Source organism: Calidris pugnax, unplaced genomic scaffold (assembly GCF_001431845.1).
Source record: "Calidris pugnax isolate Ruff unplaced genomic scaffold, ASM143184v1 scaffold8, whole genome shotgun sequence".
NCBI lineage: Eukaryota > Metazoa > Chordata > Aves > Charadriiformes > Scolopacidae > Calidris > Calidris pugnax.
The window spans coordinates 9,008,460-9,030,314 of NW_015090830.1; the positions used below are offsets into that span (position 1 = coordinate 9,008,460).

The 21,855-nt window shown below is 35.4% G+C and overlaps 1 protein-coding gene across 3 annotated transcripts in view; it reads right to left on the reverse strand.

Annotated features, from left to right (window-relative positions):
• CDH10 (cadherin 10, type 2 (T2-cadherin)) overlaps positions 1-21,855 on the reverse strand; it is a 96,571-nt gene that overhangs the window by 21,542 nt on the left and 53,174 nt on the right. For all 3 annotated transcript variants that reach the window (XM_014941034.1, XM_014941033.1, XM_014941035.1), the window contains exons 3-5: positions 12,868-13,162; positions 5,027-5,146; positions 4,252-4,419 (exon numbers count right to left, since the gene is read on the reverse strand). In XM_014941034.1, coding sequence (XP_014796520.1) covers positions 4,252-4,419; positions 5,027-5,146; positions 12,868-13,162 — 583 coding nt within the window. The remainder of the gene's footprint in view (positions 1-4,251; positions 4,420-5,026; positions 5,147-12,867; positions 13,163-21,855) is intronic.

Sequence of the window (21,855 nt, forward strand, 5' to 3'; positions counted from 1 at the left end):
CCCTGTCAGAATATACAGTGGAAAACCATACGAGACACATAATCCACTATGAAGAATTCTTAGAAGAAGATTTTAAAATGAATGCAGATACAGCTGTCATTCCAAAGATGAAAGTTAAGTCATCAAAGCTCTGCTGAAAACCATTTTCTTCTCCAGCCTTAGATACGTGATCCAAGTTTTGCCATTTTACTTACAGACTTCCAAAGGTAAGTAAGGTGAGTTAGAAAGAGAGTTCAGTTAACAGCCCCACAAAAATGGAAGTGGTAAATGCTAGCAAACACAACAGGAAAAAATTAAACAGGCTACCTCAAAGGCAGCACATACATTACATTACCTCATTAGAAATAAGAAGTACACAAAAGTCCATAAAGGGGGTTATTAGTTTTGTGCAATGAGGAAGAATCGTGGGGACAGAGCAGTGGAAGGCAGTACGAGAAGGCTACTGGGACCTTGATCTTATCATCAGGAAAGCACATGTGAGTCGTGTGAGGATTATCAGACTCTCTTGATAGAGTACATTACAAGCTAGCTACAGAGTGACAAAGGAACTGGTTTTGGTCTTGGAAACACTCACTGAAAAAACCCCCAGTTATTCATTGAGATGTTTGAGACTTTCTCTCATTCTACAGAACTATTTTTTTTCTGTTCCGTTAAGTTATAGTTTGCCAAACCTAAAAAAAAGAAAAGCAAAAATTCAAAAAAATAAACACATTCACATACAGATTTTAATTAAAAGTTGAATGAAAAAATCATGAAATTTAATTTCTTAATTTCTTCATATAATTTTACTTGGGCAGTTTTTGATATGAAACTGATATATAGCAGCAGAATTAATACTTTATGGCCATATACACTCCACATTCTGTTTATATTAATTTATTTTTGCTCTGTTACATTTTAGTGTTTCAATCAAGTGATTTATCTTGCTTTTGCCCTGACATTTTCATTACCTTTCTCTAATACCTAAATCTGTGTACTTTGCTACGTTATTATATAATCTCTTTGTAATCGCCTAATGGGTAAATAATAGAAGGAAAAATAGCTTCTGCTCCCATTTAGTATTTATTCAGTACTATGTGAGACTATGCTGAAAGACCACTTCTTTCCCAATTCTATTTATATGGTATAATTAGTTTTATGCTGTGTCAACTCTTCCCCACATATTTTTAAAAAACTACATCCCCAAGTTATGCCTTGCGGCCACTATTGTGACTCCCACTGCAATACCCAACTCATTTAGTCTACAAAGTGGTAAGAGCTCGCATCTTGAATTGCTAATAAGGCATTGGAAACAGAGTGATAATAACTAGAAACCTATAATCCGAAAGGTAATTTTATGTCTAACCTATCTATTTATAGAAATCTCAACCATCGTATGAGACACTTCATTTTATTTTTTTTGTCACTGAAGACATTGATTAAGTATGGGATGCACTGCAGCTTTAGACACTGTAACTACAAAACACTAGAATTATTCTTGCAAGACTCTGCTGTCTATCCTTTTTCTCTCACCTCTCTTCTTCCTCAAGGAAAGTAATATACTGTTTGCATTTACTCCAGTGACTGATGTTCTTTCATTTATCTGTCAGGAATAAAAATGGGAGGATCAAGGAAAGGAAAAGCTTTTCCATATACTAAGGAGAGTGGAAATCAGCTGGAAGATTAAAATCTACACACTTGTGTCTGGAAATACTCCAATCAGTTATAAAAATGAAAAAACAATCTCATTCATGTTTACCCTTCTGCCTGTTTACTGTTGAATAGGCACATAATGTAGAGGTAAATATTTTTATAGGGTAATACAGGCAATAGTCTCTCAGGAGACATGGGCTACCATAAATCAGATGCACTAAGTTTCAGCCAGACTCAGTTCCTAAGTCCATAAAACACTTTTTTCCATTTATCATAGGTCAACACCATCTCCTCACTTTTGAGAACATTTGGAAATATTACAATTACAATTGAAACAGAGATCCAATATCTGAGGTGTTTGATGGTCTTTCTGTGCAGAACATTGACCACATTTTAAATTTTATCATGTTTCCTCAGAAGAAGAGCCACTGCTACCTATACGTTTTACAGGAGATCTTTAAAAGGAGAAAAATACTCTGAAGAGTTCTTGCTGTAATATAAACTACAAAAGAATTAACAGCACTTGTGTTTTGTTTGGGTTTTTTTTGTTTTTATAAAATAAAATATGTAGAATTTTCCACAATTCTGAGTTCCTTGTAGGAGAAGTTTAATCTGTTATGAAACATTTTATTGAAATGTAGCTGTAATATCCTGAGTCCTGTGAAAACATAATGGACTTTTTAATATTTTCCTGGTATATGGCATATATATATATATATATCTATATTTTCCTGGTATATGAGATTTATATATGATTGTTCCATGAACCTAATACACATCTGTTTTTATTAATGAAATAGAATAAGAATAATTTAACTTAATTAATATCAATGCCAGTATTCTTATTGAACTCTATTAAAATTTGGAATCATTATAATGTCTATTTGCATTTTGAGATTAAATATAAATATTTTTTTTAAAAGTCAATAGCTATTTTTACTTTTATATATCTAGTAAAACGAGCCAGCTTTATAAAAGTTTTAGTTTTAATTTCCAGTGAAATTTACATTTTTACCTAGCAAAGCTATTGGCAGAGAGAAAGTAGTGAGAAGACCAAATCAAACCAAACCAAACCAAAAAAACACCATGAGAAACTAAAATGTTATTAAAGTAAAGGTCATATCTGATTTACAGTGACAGAAAAATTCAGAGATATTTCTGGGATGCTACATTAGATCCTCATCTAACTCAAATATGATGTTGGACTGCCAGATAAATAATTTTTAAAAGTTCTAGAAAGTTGATTCCATCATTCTAAGTATTGATTTAACACACATTAAGAAACAAGAGGAAAAAAAAGAGCATAAATATGTATGTTTGATGACTATATGCCGTCTTAAATTTAACTGTTGAAATTAGCTTTCCTGTAAAGGTGTAAATGACACCTCTTCAACTAGTCTTCCTCAACAGATCCAGAGAGGAGCAATACAGCATTCCTCACCTATACAGCACTGGAATTACCATAATCAAGAAACAAGAAAAATAATAAATCAAAAAGTTGTGGAAATACAAATAACATAAAATGAAAAATTAACAATAAATTCCTTCCAGAATAGGGCCTGTGTGGAAATGCACAAACTTTAAGTACTCGATTGTTCATGTTTTTTCTGTTTTGAATGTGTATAAGAAATCACATGCCGATAAACATTTCAGGAAACCACATGTATGTTAACTAAAAGATTAAATTGAACAGTTATATATTCCATTTGTACCATAAAAAGCATGTTAAAATCAGTATCATTTGAAGCTTATTGTGCTATTTTGAGTCTGACAGCTTATCATCAGTAACTACTGGATTCAGCAGAGTTATACTGTAGAAAAAATGGGTGCTGAGGTTACTCTAAATCTTTTCGCTATTAAGTATGTCCAAACCATTTTGCATATATTATGACTTCAGTATATGAAGGCTTCAGGTATTTAAAATGCTTAACCTTTAACAAACTTGATGTTACATGATTTAACATATCCATATTACATAGAGACCAATAATGTTTTTGTGTTTTAGTTTGAGGATACAAAATCTTGATAGCTGTACTATCAGAAGTAAAAAAGCATTATACAGAGCTTTGGTAAACTTAAGCTGTAAGTAAAAACAAAAAGGTAAATGCCATTTACTTTCCTTTGGGAAATTTTCTATTTGGTTTTCTAGCACTGTAACTGGAAAAGTACAAATCTGCTTGTTTCCCTTCAAGTAATTTCTTTTACACGTTCTTCATGATTAAATATTTAAGCAGATACTACAATTCAAACATTTCTGTATATCTAGAATTGCTACATGTTTTATTTTCCAGTAGGGGTGTATGTAGGATTTAAGCAATAGGTAAGGGAAAAGAAAAACATTGCTCTAATGCTCTTATGAGTCCACCTACCACCCCCTCCCATAGTACTAGAAAGTATTCCAGGTTTGCTGCAGTTATACTTGACCATGTAAGTGTTTTCCTGACAAACAAATGCTGTAACATTTAATATACTGCTTTAATAATAGTGAACAAATCAGTACATAAGCCTTTTGTTCATGTGTGTCCCATAATCTAGATTTACTCTAAATTAAACCAGATGGTGCTTAACTCTTTAGTTTGAAGCTTTTACAATGCAAGGCAACTATTAAATGCAGCTTACTCTGAGGGAATCGAGGTGGATTGTCGTTGACATCAGTCAAAGTGATGTTCACGGTGGTGGTCCCTGATAATCCACCCATCTGGCCTCCCATGTCCTTTGCCTGAATAACTACTTGGTACTGCTCCCTGTTCTCTCTGTTCATGTTTGGCAAAGCAGTCCTGATGATGCCTTAAATAAAGAAAGAAAAAACAAAAATTGTTAATTAACTCCTTATTTTTGATGTGCAGCAATCTGCTGCATCTTTTTTTTTGTATTAGCCTGTGAAATACATTTCTAAAGCATTGATTTCATGTTTTGAAGTACAATTTTCTGTTCATAAGCTTTATAAATAGTCTTCAGCACAGGTTATCTGTTTGTTTAACTAACCTTAGTTCTACATCACAGGTCCCTTTCCAGTTTACATTTCATGTTAAAAATCATTCAAGATATATATCCACAAGGTTTACAAGCAGAAATAACACCTTTTATTAGTCCAAGTAGAACAATTAAGAACAAAAAAAAAAAAAAACATTTTCTAGGACACAAACCTTTATTTTTGCCTTTATCAGAAATGTTGTTATGTAGATCCTTAAGCTATCAATAGTACCACTGCAAAGTTACTTATGCTTCTTGGTATCAGCTGTAAGAACTCTAAGTTATGAGGAAAAAACATCTAGAAATATTATTTCATTTCAGTATGTTTTTAAAAGTATTTTTTCAGGTGATCTAAGATTTATAGAATGAAAGAAAAAGTCTACATTTTATGGTAAATGGAAATAATGGCAATTTTTCTGACCTGTTTCTGGTTCCACAGAGAAATATGGCTGCCCCTGAAGTATGCTGTAAATTATTCTGGCACTGTTTCCATATGAAGGGTCATCGGCGTCAGTAGCTGTAACTTGCACCACAGAAGTACCTGAAATATCCAAAGTCAGCTTAGTTTCTCATGGTACTAGGTTGAGGTCAATTTTCCTTTGAGCAGATCCCAAAGAAAATTTCATCTAGTGTCGACTATATTTTCAAATATATTTATGTTCTTATAGTCAGCCTCAAGTACATTCTTTCTTATTTCAGGATCTCATTCTGCATAAATTGAACCTAAACTTCCCTAAACCCACAAGTGTGATTAAGATCTAGCTAGCAAAGATAAACAATACCTATAGTTGAGCTGAATTCTTATCCTTGTTCAGCTAACAATAATTTCATACTTATGTATTCACTTTCTCTTTTTAGAAGAGTTATTTTTATTACAATAAATATCTGTTTTCCATTACCTAGAACACTTTTTTTTTTTTTTTTCTGTCCAATGATGTCAACATGATATGAATCCACACATGCAAGAATATTACAGAAAAAGATGATTAAATAGGTCATTGGAACTTAGGAAAAGCTAGTCTTCAGTTCTCCCTACCTTCTAAGTGTTAATATACATAGATACCACAAGAAGAAATATTGCCATATGGACTTTGAAATCAGCTAGTTATTTAGAGTCCAGAAAATTTTCTAATCTTAAAGACCATCTCTAGATTTCAGTGGAATATACCAGTTCTTCAAAACATGAAAATGTTAGAACTGCTTCTGCCATTTCTTGCTGAATCGAAATAGTCTCTACATCCTTTTCAACTCTTTCACCAGAGAAATAAAGTATCAACAAGGATCTCCCCTCCTCCCCTACTGTACCTCCATAAATTGCAGATATGATTTTAAGTATATAGGAAAGAAGCAAGAAAAAAAAAACCAAGGAAAACAAATAAGCATATGGACATGGCTACTTAGGCACAGGCTATTCTGAAGTTGAGAACTTTCAAATCTGTTTCTCCTTCCTTTCCACCAAATATTGCCAAATATTGTGAAATAAAGCACCTGTAAATCCAAGACACTTGGCACAATTATTTATTCCTTGTCATAGTATGACTACATTACGTATTTACCCTAACATACATGGAAAGGTAAATAGAAGTAAATGCTAAGCTTCCTCAGTTTGTTTGGGATTTCACAAGATGATGAAAGATCTGCATTTCATAGGTCAATTATTCAATCATGCAAATGTGCCAATATCAACGGAATGAGCAGATGCATAACTATTGAATCAGAGATGAGTTATCGGAAACATTCAGTTTTCAACTGTTTTAGAACAGAGACACCTGTTTCTTCAGTTTCTAAGAGAACTTGCATCTCATAAAGAAGGCATGATAGGCCAATTCCTAGTTATATTATTACTGATATTAAAATGGAATGAATAAATTATTTAATAGAGCAAAGCCTCAAACACAGAAGAAAATTTTAAAAAAGATAAAAAGTTGCTACATAAGTATAATGAAAAAATAAGATAAAAATTATGAATACTTTCCACTGTACTAAAGGTTGCTTTAGTGGTCACTTAGACTAGGGCTGAAACTGAAAATCTGAACATCTTTAAAATATAAGAATGTATGGGTGCTAGAGCTGTCTTAAAAACTTATCTGTTTCCAATTCACCAAGGTCTTATACCTCCAGCCACACTGAACTCCATTTGTAGATATGTCTATGTATCTATTCTGTTAAAAGATACAGAGGCTTTTTTTTTTAAATATATTTAAGTTCTGAAGAGTATTGCCTTGATTCTGAAATGCACTTTTTGGACCATCCAGTATGTGGAAAACTGTAGTGCTAGAACGTATACTTGCTCCTAAAGAAGATTTGCTCTGAAATAAAAAAGAGCTATTGTGTGTAAGAAAGATAAGAACAAATTATGTTCAAGTACTTAAATGCTGCAAGTAAAAAAAAAAAAAAAATAGTAGAAAAAATCAAACAACCAAGTACACAAATCAACACAGCAGTAAACTTTACAAATCCTCCATTTTATATTTGTAAAACCAGCAAACTGTTGTCATCAAGGCATCTATCACAACACCACAATGTACTAACCACCACTAAACCATGAAAGGGTTTGCAATGATATTTTGTCTCTGTTACAAATAACTGAATGATTTCTTGTTTCTAATTTTCACATTTCCTTCATATGTTCAAACTAGCAGTATTTATTAATAGGCCAATTGTATGAGATTTTTATTTAATTTTAGTTTAAGAAAAACTCGAGGAATCGACTGAAGGACAATTTGGAAGATAACAAGAACTTGCTTAATAGCTTTAAATTTTTTTTTTTTTAATTTCTTTTGCAATGTAATAATTTGTGTCTAATAGTTACCACTGCTTCAGTTATGAGTGTCATAATGTACACATAATATTAATGTTATTTTAGTGAAGTCCCTAAATGGTCTGTATATGTAGTATAGACTGATGGTCTATACTACAAATATATTGTTTCCTCTGTCCTGAAACCTGGACCAGAAATCCTAAAGCACTGACTGAAGATGATCAGTCATGACAGGGTTTAAAAGCAGTGTGACTGTGACTTAGCACTACTTGGTCTGGGCCTTGTTCTTTTACAGAGGCACAGATTGGTTCTGATGAAGTTGGTAAGAGTCTTTGGTCTTCAGGATCTAAAGCTTAATCTGAACTCTATAGGAAGTCATAAAAGGAGACAGTGGAGATACTGGAGAATATGGCACCAGCTATGTTATTAATAAGTTGCATTAATTTTGTGATTTTCTCCTTGTATACTTGCAAATGTTATTATACAATAAACTAGAATAATATAGTGATGAGCTAGGCCCAGAAATAAACAGTCATTTGTCAGATTATTGTAGTTCTCAGAAGGCATATTTTAACATAATTTTAATTATGATGTTTGAATCTCCCTAGGGTCTTGTATTAGAATAGTAATTAATATATTTGCCCCTTTTTAATGTGCTCCTTGCAAGCATCTGCAAATACCATGCAAGTATTAATGACTTTGACCTCACAATGCTTTTATGATGTAAACATATTAGATAAGAATCACTGAAGATAATTAGCTAGGGAAAAGAATCCACAGAATATCCATTGTAGAGCTGAATTTGAAACTTACATTTCCTTCCTCTTGCTTCCAACTGAGTTATGTGATATTTGACTACAGCAAGTACCATCCCTAGTAAATTACCCATAAAAATAAAAAGTCAAATTAGAATTTTTTTGCTATTTTTAGTGAAATAAAGAGGAAATAATGACACTTTCTCAGCTGAAATAAACTACTTAATGCAGCAGAATAACAGAGAAGTGGAAAGGGCTGTATATGTAGTGAAGTCAATGTCAGAAAGGTCTTTGGCTACATGGTATTCCTGTAATTTATAAAACAATAAGTTGGAAACAAGCATGTCAGTGGGTATTCCCCTTTTTTTAAAAAAAAATGTCCTTTTTAATGAAAAATAATGTTTAACCTTGGAGTTTTTTGGGGTTGGTTTTGGTGGGGTTTTTTTCCCTTTTTGCCCCCCTCTCCTTATGGCAGAATTTGTGTGCAGAGAGTAATTGAAGTTTGAAAAAATCTAAAAATATAATATAATAATTCAGGTTTTCAAAATCTGTCATTTTTTATATTATAAAGTTATGTCAGAAGCTACAAAAGGGTTTCATGAGAGAATTAAAAAATCTTTGTTAATTGGAAACAAGAAGGAAGTGTTATAAGATAAATGTTATGGCAGAGAGGACTAAGAGTTGGGAACTGGTGGAACAGCACTAATGAGGGAGTGTACAAAAAAGCCTAGGGAGAAAGTCAAGCAATAGTAGCTCTAAATGCTGTCTGAAGAGAAAGACAGAAAGATAACCGCAGGTAGACATGACAGGCTAACTGTGAGGCACCCAACCTGTACTTCACATGTAAACCCAGAGGGAGGTTACATCTTATGAAGCATATATTGATAGCCCTAATTCAGAAGCAGAAAAAAACAGCTAGAGAGCATCTCAGACAGTAGAAACAGCACTGAAGATACATGATGGAATAAGGATAAGGAATTACTAGAGAACACATAAGCTACAACAGATGAATAGAGAAGCATCAATAAATAAAAGAAAGGATGTGATGATAAAAAGAGAAAAGTCTAGCAGGAAGTTCTGAAAGCTTGTCTAAAAGATACCAATAGTCAAAATCCACAGGAAAAGCTGTATAGAGGAAAATAGATTCATCTGCAGTTCTGAAAAGAAACTTTCAAATGAGTAGACAGAGATAAATAGGTGAGGAATATGATGGACAGAGCAGAATATTGTCAAAACCGTAAGAATATTCTACATCATAAACTTTGAAAGTAAGGAAATGAAAAAAGTGAAAGAAGAGAAAATATCACAGAATCACAGAATATTCATGGTTCGTAGGGACCTTTGAGATCATTGAGTCCAACCACAGAAAAAAAAATCCAAAAAAACCCCCAAAAAATCACAAACCAAAACCCAAACCAACACACCCCCCACACACACCAACCCACAGACAGACAAAAAGCAACAGTCGGGCATTAGAGCATGCCCTTAAGTGCCTCCAGGGAAGGTGACTCCACCACCTCCCTGGGCAGGCTGTTCCAGTGCCTGACCACCCTCTCAGTAAAGTAATTCTGCCTAATATCTAATCTCAACCTCCCCTGCTGCAACTTTAGACCATTTCCTCTGGTCCTGTCATTATTCACTTGAGAGAACAGGCCAACACCCACCTCTCTACAACCTCCTTTCAGGTAGTTGTAAAGGGCAGTGAGGTCTCCCCTCAGCCTCCTCTTCTCGAAACAGCACTGAAGATACATGATGGAATAAGGATAAGGAATTACTAGAGAACACATAAGCTACAACAGATGAATAGAGAAGCATCAATAAATAAAAGAAAGGATGTGATGATAAAAAGAGAAAAGTCTAGCAGGAAGTTCTGAAAGCTTGTCTAAAAGATACCAATAGTCAAAATCCACAGGAAAAGCTGTATAGAGGAAAATAGATTCATCTGCAGTTCTGAAAAGAAACTTTCAAATGAGTAGACAGAGATAAATAGGTGAGGAATATGATGGACAGAGCAGAATATTGTCAAAACCGTAAGAATATTCTACATCATAAACTTTGAAAGTAAGGAAATGAAAAAAGTGAAAGAAGAGAAAATATCACAGAATCACAGAATATTCATGGTTCGTAGGGACCTTTGAGATCATTGAGTCCAACCACAGAAAAAAAAATCCAAAAAAACCCCCAAAAAATCACAAACCAAAACCCAAACCAACACACCCCCCACACACACCAACCCACAGACAGACAAAAAGCAACAGTCGGGCATTAGAGCATGCCCTTAAGTGCCTCCAGGGAAGGTGACTCCACCACCTCCCTGGGCAGGCTGTTCCAGTGCCTGACCACCCTCTCAGTAAAGTAATTCTGCCTAATATCTAATCTCAACCTCCCCTGCTGCAACTTTAGACCATTTCCTCTGGTCCTGTCATTATTCACTTGAGAGAACAGGGCAACACCCACCTCTCTACAACCTCCTTTCAGGTAGTTGTAAAGGGCAGTGAGGTCTCCCCTCAGCCTCCTCTTCTCGAAACTGAACATGCCCAGTTCCCTCAGCCTCTCCTCGTATGACTTGCTCTCTAGACCCCTCACCAGCTTGGTGGGTCTCCTCTGGACATGCTCCAGCAGCTCAATGTCCTTCCTGTAGTGAGGGGCCCAGAACTGAACACAGTACTCGAGGTGAGGCCTCACCAGAGCCAAGTACAGAGGCACGATGACTTCCCTACTCCTGCTGGCCACACTATTCCTCATACAGGCCAGGATGCCGTTGGCCTTCTTGGCCACCTGGGCACACTGCTGGCTCATGTTAAGCCAGCTGTCCACCAACACCCCCAGGTCCTTTTCTGCCGGGCAGCTCTCCAGCCACTCTTCCCCAAGCCTGTAGCGTTGCCTGGGGTTGTTGTGACCGAAATGCAGGACCCAGCACTTGGCCTTATTAAACTTCATCCCATTGGTCTTGGCCCATTGATCCAACCTGTCCAGATCCCTCTGTAGAGCCTTCTGACACCACTGGTGACCAGCTGCCAACCGGATTTCACCCCAGTAATCATTACAAAGATTTCAGGAGAACAAAATGTCTTCTAGGATGTTGACTCAACTGCAAGATCCTGAAGTTGGCCCGTTTATCTCTGCCTTTACTATTATTAATGAGCAGTAGCAGAAAGATGAACAAGACAACAAAGGATTTATGGACCTTTGTCAAGACGCTGCATTTGATAATAGAAATAGCCACATTCTCAGGTATCCCTCTGGCTAATAGAAATCAAACTTGCTCTTTCTGGTTTGATAGAGGCTGGTGAAATAACATGAGAAATAAAGTGGAAGATCTAAGATGTCTTATTTCAACCTTACTGTGATCTTGCCATCTGCTTCTCTAGAAAATGTAATAATGCTCTTTCGAGATGCGCTCCCTAAGGCTATATAGATTTACTGAAATGTATTATTCTAGAGAACTGATCAGTAAATTAATAAATCAGTATTACATTTTGTTCTATTTTGGAACAGTAAGGAAAGAAGAGTTTTCAGTTCTCCTCTTTATGTGGAGTAGTTTGATAGGATTCCAGTACAGCTCAGTGCAATCATCTGACAGATTTCTTCATCTTTCTTTTTTTAATTTTCCTTTATACTAAAAACTGCTTGCTGAATGTTGTGACTTGTAAAAGTGATTCAATCACAAACTAAAAGCAGACTGAAATATCTTATTTAGAATAGAAAATTATTAGTATTAGGCTTCCACACATTGCTGCACTGCTTTGCTGAGGCCATTCTCTTACAAAAACTATGTATTTTCTTGCTTTTTAAACATTTTCCTGAGCTCAGGAAAGTAAGTACTAAAACTTCAATACTTTTATATATAAACATCACAAAATACTGTTTGATCTAGTTCAGGCAGTGGTAGTAATTAAAATGATAATAGCCAGAAGATATATTGAAATTACTGTGTGTTTTCTGAATATTTAGAAGTTAGAGTTATGTCTACAGCTATACAATGAATAAGTGAATGTTAATTTTTTAAAAGAGACTCTATATATTTTTAAGTTTTTCAAAGTTCTTCCTAAAGAATTCTTTGCACTAAGTAATAATAGCTTGAATTTCAAAACGTTATTGTGTATGAATCTGGCCCGCTGGTATCATCCAGGCCATCATTTTGTAAGTAAAATAGGAACTGAAAATATGTTGCAAACAGAAGAAAGATGAACTTGAACAGGTGTTTAAGATTCTTGAAGCTGCCATTCATGAGTGAATGAAGGGAGGAACTGAAAGCACAAACGGATTTGTCCATACATTGAAAAACTGAAAACAAAGAGACCAAAGAGTATGTCTACTTTCAGGCAGCACATCAACAGCTTATGAGTAAACATACAACTCAGCCACTGGGGACCTCTGGTGAAAACGAGAGAAAACAATTCACTGAGCTTTCAACAGGCTAACTTAGTGATCTTATTCTAACAGCTCTTAAAGAGGAGAGTGATCCACCATTAACTATATTCTATTTATATTTATATATCCAAATCACTGAAAATTAATAATTTGAATATTCTAAGTAGAAATATATCTCAAATCACAAAAATCTGTTTCTGGATGCAATTCCGATATTTGAACAAACAAACCAAAATGAAAGATACTTAACTCAGCAGGAGATACTTAACCCATCAGGTAGAATTCTGAACATGACTGACTTTTCAGAGGATGGGGAAATTATTCATCAAGTAACACAGAACAGGCATTTGTGCCTAAGTATAAAACACTCACCCACTACTGACATTTCAGGTACACTAGCAGTGTAAATTTCTTCTGGAAATGTTGGTTCATTGTCATTGATGTCATGGATTTTGATGACAAACTCAGATTCAGGTTCCACTGGTCTCAGAGTTCTTCTATTAATAGCTTGGGCACGCAGCGTGTAAAAAGCTTTCTCTTCCCTGTCAATTCTCCGAGTAGCATGAATGTCACCTGTTTTCTCATCAATTATAAAAAGAGTACCAGCTCCATCTCCTGACAAAATGTATTTGAGGGATCCATCTCCCTTGTCCTGGTCAGAATGAAGCTGAAAAGGAAGAAAAATAAGACAACTTTATTTAGAAGTAAGGAACCAGTTTGGGTTAGGCTTTTAAATGTTGTTTTTGGTTTTGGTTTTCTTTTTAAGTAATTATTATATATTAAATCATTCTGTATGCTACAAACATGTTTAATACCAGCAAAAAAAAAGCAATTTTCAGTCAACATTGACTGGCAGTCATGGTGTCATACTAAGGCATTTTTTTCCTGACTTACCTCCAAAAATCTTTTAACTTGACTCTTGTGGCAGATTTTAGTTTTGCAGTAACACCTGTTCTCTGCTAAGAAACCTTTGCACCACAATCCTTAAAGAAGATTTTTATGTTAATACTGACCTTTTCCTTCCTTGAAGAGATCCTATTAAAAATTCACAACCTGCTGTGCTAGTTGTAAATTCACTAAGCAGATAAAGAACATGGCAGAATACATTACAATTAAGGAAAATAGAACAACTGGTTCTGTGTCAGACTAATTTTTTTTTTAATTTTCTTTTTCATATTCTTTATATTTCTCCTTAATTGGAGAATAGTTCATTTTAAGTCTTTATCATTTTCACTCCATCAACTAATGTAAATAGCCTAAAGGAAAGAAACAAATTTATTAAGTATTCAGTACTGATTTAATACCCACTATGTAAATAATATAAAGCTTAAATTCATCTGTTAATGACATGTCGTAATGATTGACTTTACTACATCCACAGCAAAAAAAAAATCGTTCAATTCTGTTGCTTTGTTTGGTACAGTAATGTCATTGGTTCATTTGATCTTTTGGATACACTTACGACAATTTTTTCATCACTTTGTTGGAAATTACCTTCCAGTCTCATTGATTTCATAATTAACTGAAAGAATCTGGCATTCAGATTTATTTTCACCAATAAATGTCTAGATTGTTTTTGAATTTTTGGGGGGTTAGGCAGAAGCATCAAATCAAGCAGAGGCTCTGATTACAAAAATGAAGTGCAAATATAAAGACTTTTCACGCTCAAAATACCAGAATGTTCCAAAAATTTTAAGACAGAGCCAGGGCATTTTTTTTCTTTTCTAAAAATAGTTATTTCAACACACATTAACAGCGTCAATTAGAACTGCAGTAACATCATATTTAGTCACGTGAAGGATTTATGTGTATTTAAGCTGATATTTCAGATTATGAAAAACATTATACAGGTAGTTTAGTATAAATATCCCCCTTCAAATGCAGTCATTTTCTCTTTTTTTGCCTATTACGCCCTGGTATTGTCTTCCATAGCATCCATTTAAAGTCATTATCAGGGGTAGCATATCCAACTATTGTGGTTTTGAATGTGGCTTTTCTTGGCTTTTGTGCTGAAACGAAACATTCACAGTGGACTGGTGGGATAAGCTGAAATCAAACAGTAAACTTCTCTGCCGTGAAACATCTTCAAAGACTGAATGTTTCCCACACACTTGCAATATGTGGAACAGAAAGAGCTCACGTGGAACCTTGGATCTAAGCCTTTATGGTAGAAATTTAGAAAACTATCATTGTTCTGAACTTTGATTTTCTGTATAAAGGTTTTCTGATTTTCTTTAAGTTCGTAAATAAGTCCTGAGAAACACTATAAATGTTTATAAAAGAATGACAAATTAGACTTCATTTACATTACATACATGTATGTTTACTTTAAAAAATACACATATTCTCACTAATATCTTTATTTCATTCTATAATAAATAGAGAAGTAGAAAGCTCCACCAAATGAAAAGAGTAGAATATAGATATTAAGAAAAATCTTTTGCAAATAATCATATTTATACTTTTCATTTCATTTCTCTTGCTGACTTAAAGCTGAAAGTTTCAAGCAGTTCTCACTCCTCTTTTGGGGAATGAGTTTTTACTGTGAACTTTAACCTCTCATGTTCGCCCACTAAAGTTGTGACCTTTCACGCTTCTAAGTAACATTCTTTTGGGGAGACTGGACAGTATCTTGCAGATTGTGGTCCATTTTGTAATGTCATTTAGTGTAACTACTCCTCACAAACCTGTTTTCTTCTCCAGGTCTTCCTAGGAAGCCACCTTATTTTCAAAAACATTTTGGTCCTAAGAGCTCAACAACAGTCATGAAGAGTAGTGCTCTTACTTGGACCTGTGCACCAGAAATAAAAAATAAAGGCCCACATAAGCAAGAAAGATGGGGAGAGGAAATATTTAAATGGACACATTGCAGTTTTCCAATATGCTTTACAAAGTCAGATCTGGTATTTTAAATTCTTACAAAAGTTGTTGATAGAGTATTGTGGCTGTGGTGACTTCTTTAACTCAGAAATCAGCAGACTCTGGCAAAATCTATTCTAATAAATTCTCTATCTACAGAATAGCATAACATCATGTAAATAGTTCCCAGGAATAGTATCTGGACAAATATAACTCACAAATCATGTGTGGAAATTGTTTTGGGAGAGTGATATTTAGCAAAAGCAAGCCAGGAACTTGCAAAATAATTTAGCAATCCCATTAACTGCATTCTGGTGCCTGAGAATGTTGCCTGGCACTAGAAGCACAAACACGATGTAACGAACAGAACTAAATCAGTACATGAAGAAAACTACAACACTACAAACGACGAAGATTTTGAACAACTACATTTAGATCCAATTCAGGATGTAAAGATTTTTAAACATACTTATTTGTTTAATATGCAAGGTATTATCAAAGTTTTGCATTGCTTATCCTGTAGCTATGCGTGTGTCAAAAATTCTTGCTAAGCTGATTTGGAAGTAAAAAGTTTTCTTTTTACACCACTCACAAAATCACTAAACTCTTACCTCTGCCAAATTCAAACTTTATAATTTTTTCCCCACTTATATTAGCCAAAAGACTGGAGAGGGAGCTGAATATAAGATTTTGAGACATCCATATAAAGGCCTTTAGGGAGCTGATAGTTGCACTCCAGAGTAACAGATTCATAAGGAATACCAACCAGCATAGTTTAGAAGAACACTTTAAGATATAACACTTTGCATTTTCTAAAAAATACTAATAATTTCACATTGGGTTGGTAATCCAATTAAATTTTTTTTTATACACACAACAGTCCACAATTATTGTAGAAAGACTTCAAATTCAGAATGACATTTCAGAAGGTCTTCTTGGGTCATCAAGAAATATAGAGCTATAGTTACAAGGAACAGGGCTTGCAGATATAAATAAAGGAGTGAAAATGTGTATTATATATAAGTAAGGAAAGTGAAGGCCTCATTTAATTTTCTTAGCTCTTAATTCAGTACAGATGTTATTAGAGGAATCAAGATGGCTAAAGATCGCCCTATGTACTTGATAGCCTTGAACACCAAATCTTTACCCAGCTCTGAAATGCATGAACAGTGTGTCAATTAGTACTGCAAAGTTTTGTCATTTTATTCTAGTATTGAAAAAAGTTCTGCAAAATATTTCTCTGCTACTTCTAGTAAAATGTGTTTCCTACAGTTATTCTGGCTAATGGGCATCTGTGATTCATGTCAGCCAAGCTGAGAAATGGAGAGACATCTGTTTCATTTAGCAATTTTATTGCACAAAATGATCAGCTGTGAAGATGTGGTTTTGTTTTCATATCTGTCACAGATATTTTACGAACTCTTGTTTCAGTGAATTTCTTGCTGTTTTTCCACAGAAATACTTCCCTTTTCAACTGGGGAGCCTCCTGATGAAGCCTTCTTACTCCAGCTACAGGAGTCATCACACTCACTGGCTCTTGTCCTGCTGGGGGATTTCAACAACCCCAACATCTGCTAGAAAGGTAGCATATAGTGAGCTATAGGCAATCTAGGAGACTCCTGGAATGCACTGAAGATAACTTCTTAAGCCAGGTAAGAGACAGCCCTACCATAAGGGATGTGATACCGCACCTGATGGAAACCAATGCAAGTGAGCTAATCGGTGCCATCAAGATTGGAGGCAGCCTGGGCTGCAGTGACCATGCACTGGTGGAGTTCGCAGTGGTGAGGGATATGGCTCAGGTGAAGAGTAAAGTCACGATCTTGAATTTCAGGAAGGCAGATTTTCAGCTCTTCAAGGAGTTAGTCAATAGAACCACTGGGAAACTGATGTAAGGTACAAGGGAAGAGGAACAGAGCTGGCAGATCTTTAAGGTCGCGAGAGCTCTCAATCCCAAGGTGTAAGAAATCAGGCAAGGAAGGAAGGAGACTGGCCTTGCTGAATTGAGACCTACTGTTCAAACTAAAGGGCAAGAAGGAAATGCACAGACAGTGGAAACAGGGACAGGCATCCTGGGAAGAGCAAAGGGATGCTGCCTAGTCCCAGTGTTGGGATGTGGTCAGAAAGGTGAAAGGAAAAAGGCACATTTCAAAAAGAAAATTTTGTGAGATAAAGAAAGATAAAGGAAGAGCAAACTAAAATGGAAGCATAACAAGATGTGGAGTGCTCTTAAATTCTTTTGCTTGTTGAGAAGCAGCAAAACAGAAATTAAAAACTCCACTCTGCAGTGCATTTTCACATTATATTAGTTTCCTTTAACTTGATTCATTATCCAAAGAAAAGATAAAAATCATTGCTATCATTTCTATTGAGAAAGATTATAGTAGTTCCTTGTTGTTCCCAGCAATCTTTTAAAAGGGTAAGAGAGGAATTAAAATTAATAATACCTTTCGGATTCCTTTACATACCCCTGGTAAGGCAATGTCTATCAGAGGATTAGAAATATTATTTTCCCAGGTTCCTATAATCTTCTCTACCAACTGATATCATCTGCAAGGTCCTAAATTTCCACAAACTAACCATAACAGCAAAGGCATTTTTTCATCACTAGAGTTCCATCTTCTCCTCGCTACTGTAGCTTATTCTAAAGGGAGGATTCACAATCTGAAGAAGGTAGATGGTCCTGTCACTGACAAAATCTTCTACAATTTCAGCTGAGAAAGGCAGTTTCTTTTTTTAGAACACATCATATGAGCAGCAAAGGGTCTTATATAGATGCAATGAGTCAACATGCTAATAACCAAACTCCTTCCTCAAGTCAAGGTCTTTTGATGTTCAGAGAGATAGAACATGTAAGTTCTCATTAGACTGTTGCAACTTCCACTCCAGAAGACACACAAACATTCAACTAACATGAACTAGAGACTAATTGCATTTCATACACCAAAAAGCTCTTGCATGAGCCAATATGCATGTTCCCTTCCAATCTTAAAGTAATAAATACAGTCCATACATCACGTGAAGATAGAAAGCAGAGAACTGTCAGTGAAACTGAAGTGCCCTTACTTTCAGGCAGTTTGGCTTAATACCTACTACAGATGACTGGGTATTAATAAGTGGAAGGGAATTTTTGTGTTAAAGGGAAAAGAAAATATCCTGACTTAGGTCTGCTCTTCAGCTTCCCATTCATTAAAAAAGTGGACTAAATGAAGAAACACTCTTGCTCCTCCTCCACTCGGCTTGATGTGGCACAAGCCTATATTCCTATTTCTATGAGTAGTCTCTGTACACTAACCTATGGTCTCAGGATGGAAATACGTCTGATAAGGTTTTCCTCAGACTTGGTTTTTTGTGTTTTTGTGGGGTTTTTTTCTACCATACATATTTTTTATGCTTTTTGGTTTCTGGCTGACTCCAGACTAAAAGAAAATTCTGTATTAAATATTGTAAAAAGGATTAAGTAGTTTCAAGAACAATCTTTCTATTCCACTGGTGAATAGCCTAGGAAGCCTAACACACCAAAACTATGCATATCTTTGACTTAAAGAATTCAGAACAGCTTTTATCCATTTGAAAGCTTTGGGCTTTTTCTGTTTAGTTTTGGATTTTTTTAAAAAGAATAGTCACCACTAATCTTCATGCTTTTTGCATTATTGACAACGAAGAGCTAATTAAGGAGCAATTTTAGGTATTTTTTTTTTTGTTAATGAGATTTTTTTATTATAGATTATATATGTTTTCCTAAACTAGCTTACTATTAACAAAATAACCATTAAAACAGCATTAGGTTTTGTATATCCTAACATACAATTTACACTATACATAAAAAGCATTGTATTTTTTTTAAGAAAATGCAGAACAACATTAAGAATACTCATGCTCAGTTCATTTTGTCTACTGATAGAGGCTACTTAAAAACACATTATCTTTGTTTCCATCTGAAATCACTATAACATGTAAATTGGAAAGAGATGTGAATATTGGATATCTCTGAGTATGGAGACTCCACAACCTCTCTGTGCAACCTATGCCAGTACTCAGTCACCCTCACAGGACAAAAGTGTTTCCTGATTTTCAGAGGAACATTCTGCATTTCAGTTTGTGCCCGTCACCTCTTGTCCTGTCACTGAGCACCGCTGAAAAGAGCATGTCTCTGTCCTCTTGTCCACTTGAGGGAGGAAGTTATCATCACTGCACTCCAGGAACCTCCTGGATTGCTTATGCCCTCCTGTGTAGTTTCTCCAACAGAAAGCAGAGTGTTTGAAATCCCTCATGAGGACCAGAGCCTGTGAATGTGAGACTGTTCCTGTCTGTCTTTAGAGGGTATTATCCACTTGATCTTCCTGGTTAGGTGGACTATCACAGATGCTGTAATCACCTTTGCCTGTCCTCTCTTTTATACTAATCCATAAACTCTCTGTTGGCTCCTCTTCTATTCCTCGTGCACTCTAGCTGTTCTCTCACATAAAGGGAGTCTTGCCTTTATGTCCTTCCTAAAGGCCTGTCGCCCTCCACTGCAACACTCCAATCATGGGAGCCACCCCACCACATCTCCATAATCCCAACAAGAACGCAGCCCTGCAACTGCATGCAGATCTCTAACTCATATCTATTCCCCATATCACATGCATTAGTATACAGTTACTTAAGAGTGGAATCCCAGCATATTGAGTTCCTTCAGAGGGTTTGGGGGATTTATCCACAACAGTTCCTTGTAGACACCTTGTGAGTACCTCAGTTACAGAGGGAATTACAATTACATAATTAAATTTAACTTAATTTAATCATGTTTGTATTAAGACTGGGTAGGTAGCTATCATTAAAATTTCAATTAAAACTTCTCCTACCAAAGCAGCATATTTTATTCCTCTACCAGACTGTAAAATATCAAAATTAACAGATCTTGGCACAAATCATTACACGTAATGTGTGTACACATACAAGACAGCACCATCAACCCAATGAACTGTATTCCTCAACTGCTTTTACTGGAGACGAAAAACCCATCCTGATCTTTGCTGCTACAAATTAAGAACTGTACTCCATAGTAATTACTTTGCCTTGCAATATTAATTGCTGATTTCAAAAATGTGTGCTGTGTACTACATCACTGATGAAAAATTATTTCTAACTTACATGAACTCTGGTAATCAGCAGATAAGTCCAGCTAATGTTTTCATAAAGCTTCCATGACATTTGCTGGCATTTGTAAGACATCAGAATGTCCTTTTCCTAATTTCCAGTAAAATATATTATATTGGTTATGATGTTGGTGTTTGGGTTTTCTTTGGTTTGTTTTTGTGTTTGGTTTTTTTTTCAGTTTCCTTGCCGTAGCATAAATTACTGCTTTATCTTTTATACCAAAACCCTCTGTTCTTTTTGTAGTGTCTATAGAACCACAGAGAGCTTTTGCATTATCTTTTTTTCCAGAATTAAGCTACTTTCATGAAGCTTTAGTTCTTGCCTTGTGCATTCTTAGCTCCTACTTTCTTCTTTGGGCAGTAAAAAGAATTCTACACTATTCCTAGAAAAATCCTAGTTCTCTTTAAAGGCACACACTCTTACATGGACTTGAAATAGTATCCTTTGCTCCTTCAATGACTTTGTTTTCCACAGCAAGTCATTATCCCTTCCTAGCAAATACATCAGTATTACTGAAATCTCTACCACTATACTTAAATTATAAACCTTGATTAATCCCGTACAGCTCTTTCCAGTGTCACACCACTCAGTAGTCTTGTAGCTGTTACATTTATTTTTGGCTTTTACTAGACAACATGCGGCTCCTGACGCATAGAGAATGGTCTGTCACATAACCTGACCTAAATAAAGAGATAATTGAGCAGTTCCCTTATCTTCCAACTGTATTGTTTATGTATCAGAGCCTTTTTGAATGACCTAAGAGATCCTGATGATTGATAAAGATATTTCTAAGTCCTCTGAGGAGTCCTCTGTGGACCTGGCATCCTCAGTAGCATCACTGTGTAAAAATGTGGCCATATTCCTGCACATCGGTTCTTAATAAATGGCAGGGGTTTTTTATAGTACAAAAAGACTAGAGAGTTTAGTGAAATTTTGCCAGTAAAAAAACATAACAGCAATTTACAAAAGTCCTGTGTCTTCTCTGTCTCTGTCTCTTCATAGATGTATTTGTCTGCTATTTGGCCATACCCATTTAGCTTCTCCTGAAGCTCATCTATTCTACTTGTCACATTAATTTAGTATTTCACAAGTAACCAAGTAACCTTCATTGTCACCAGTCTCCATCTGGACATTCAGCCGTTGGCCACTACCTTCTGGATGTGACCAACTAATTCCTCGGCCATTGAATGGTCCACCCATCAAATCCATATCTCTCCAATGCAGAGAGAAGGATGTTGTGGAGTACTGTGTCAAAGGCCTCACTGAATTCCAGGTAGATGACAACCATAGCTCTTCCCTTGTCCACTAATGTATTTGCTCCATCATAGGAGGCCACTAGGTTGGTCAGGCAGGACTTGT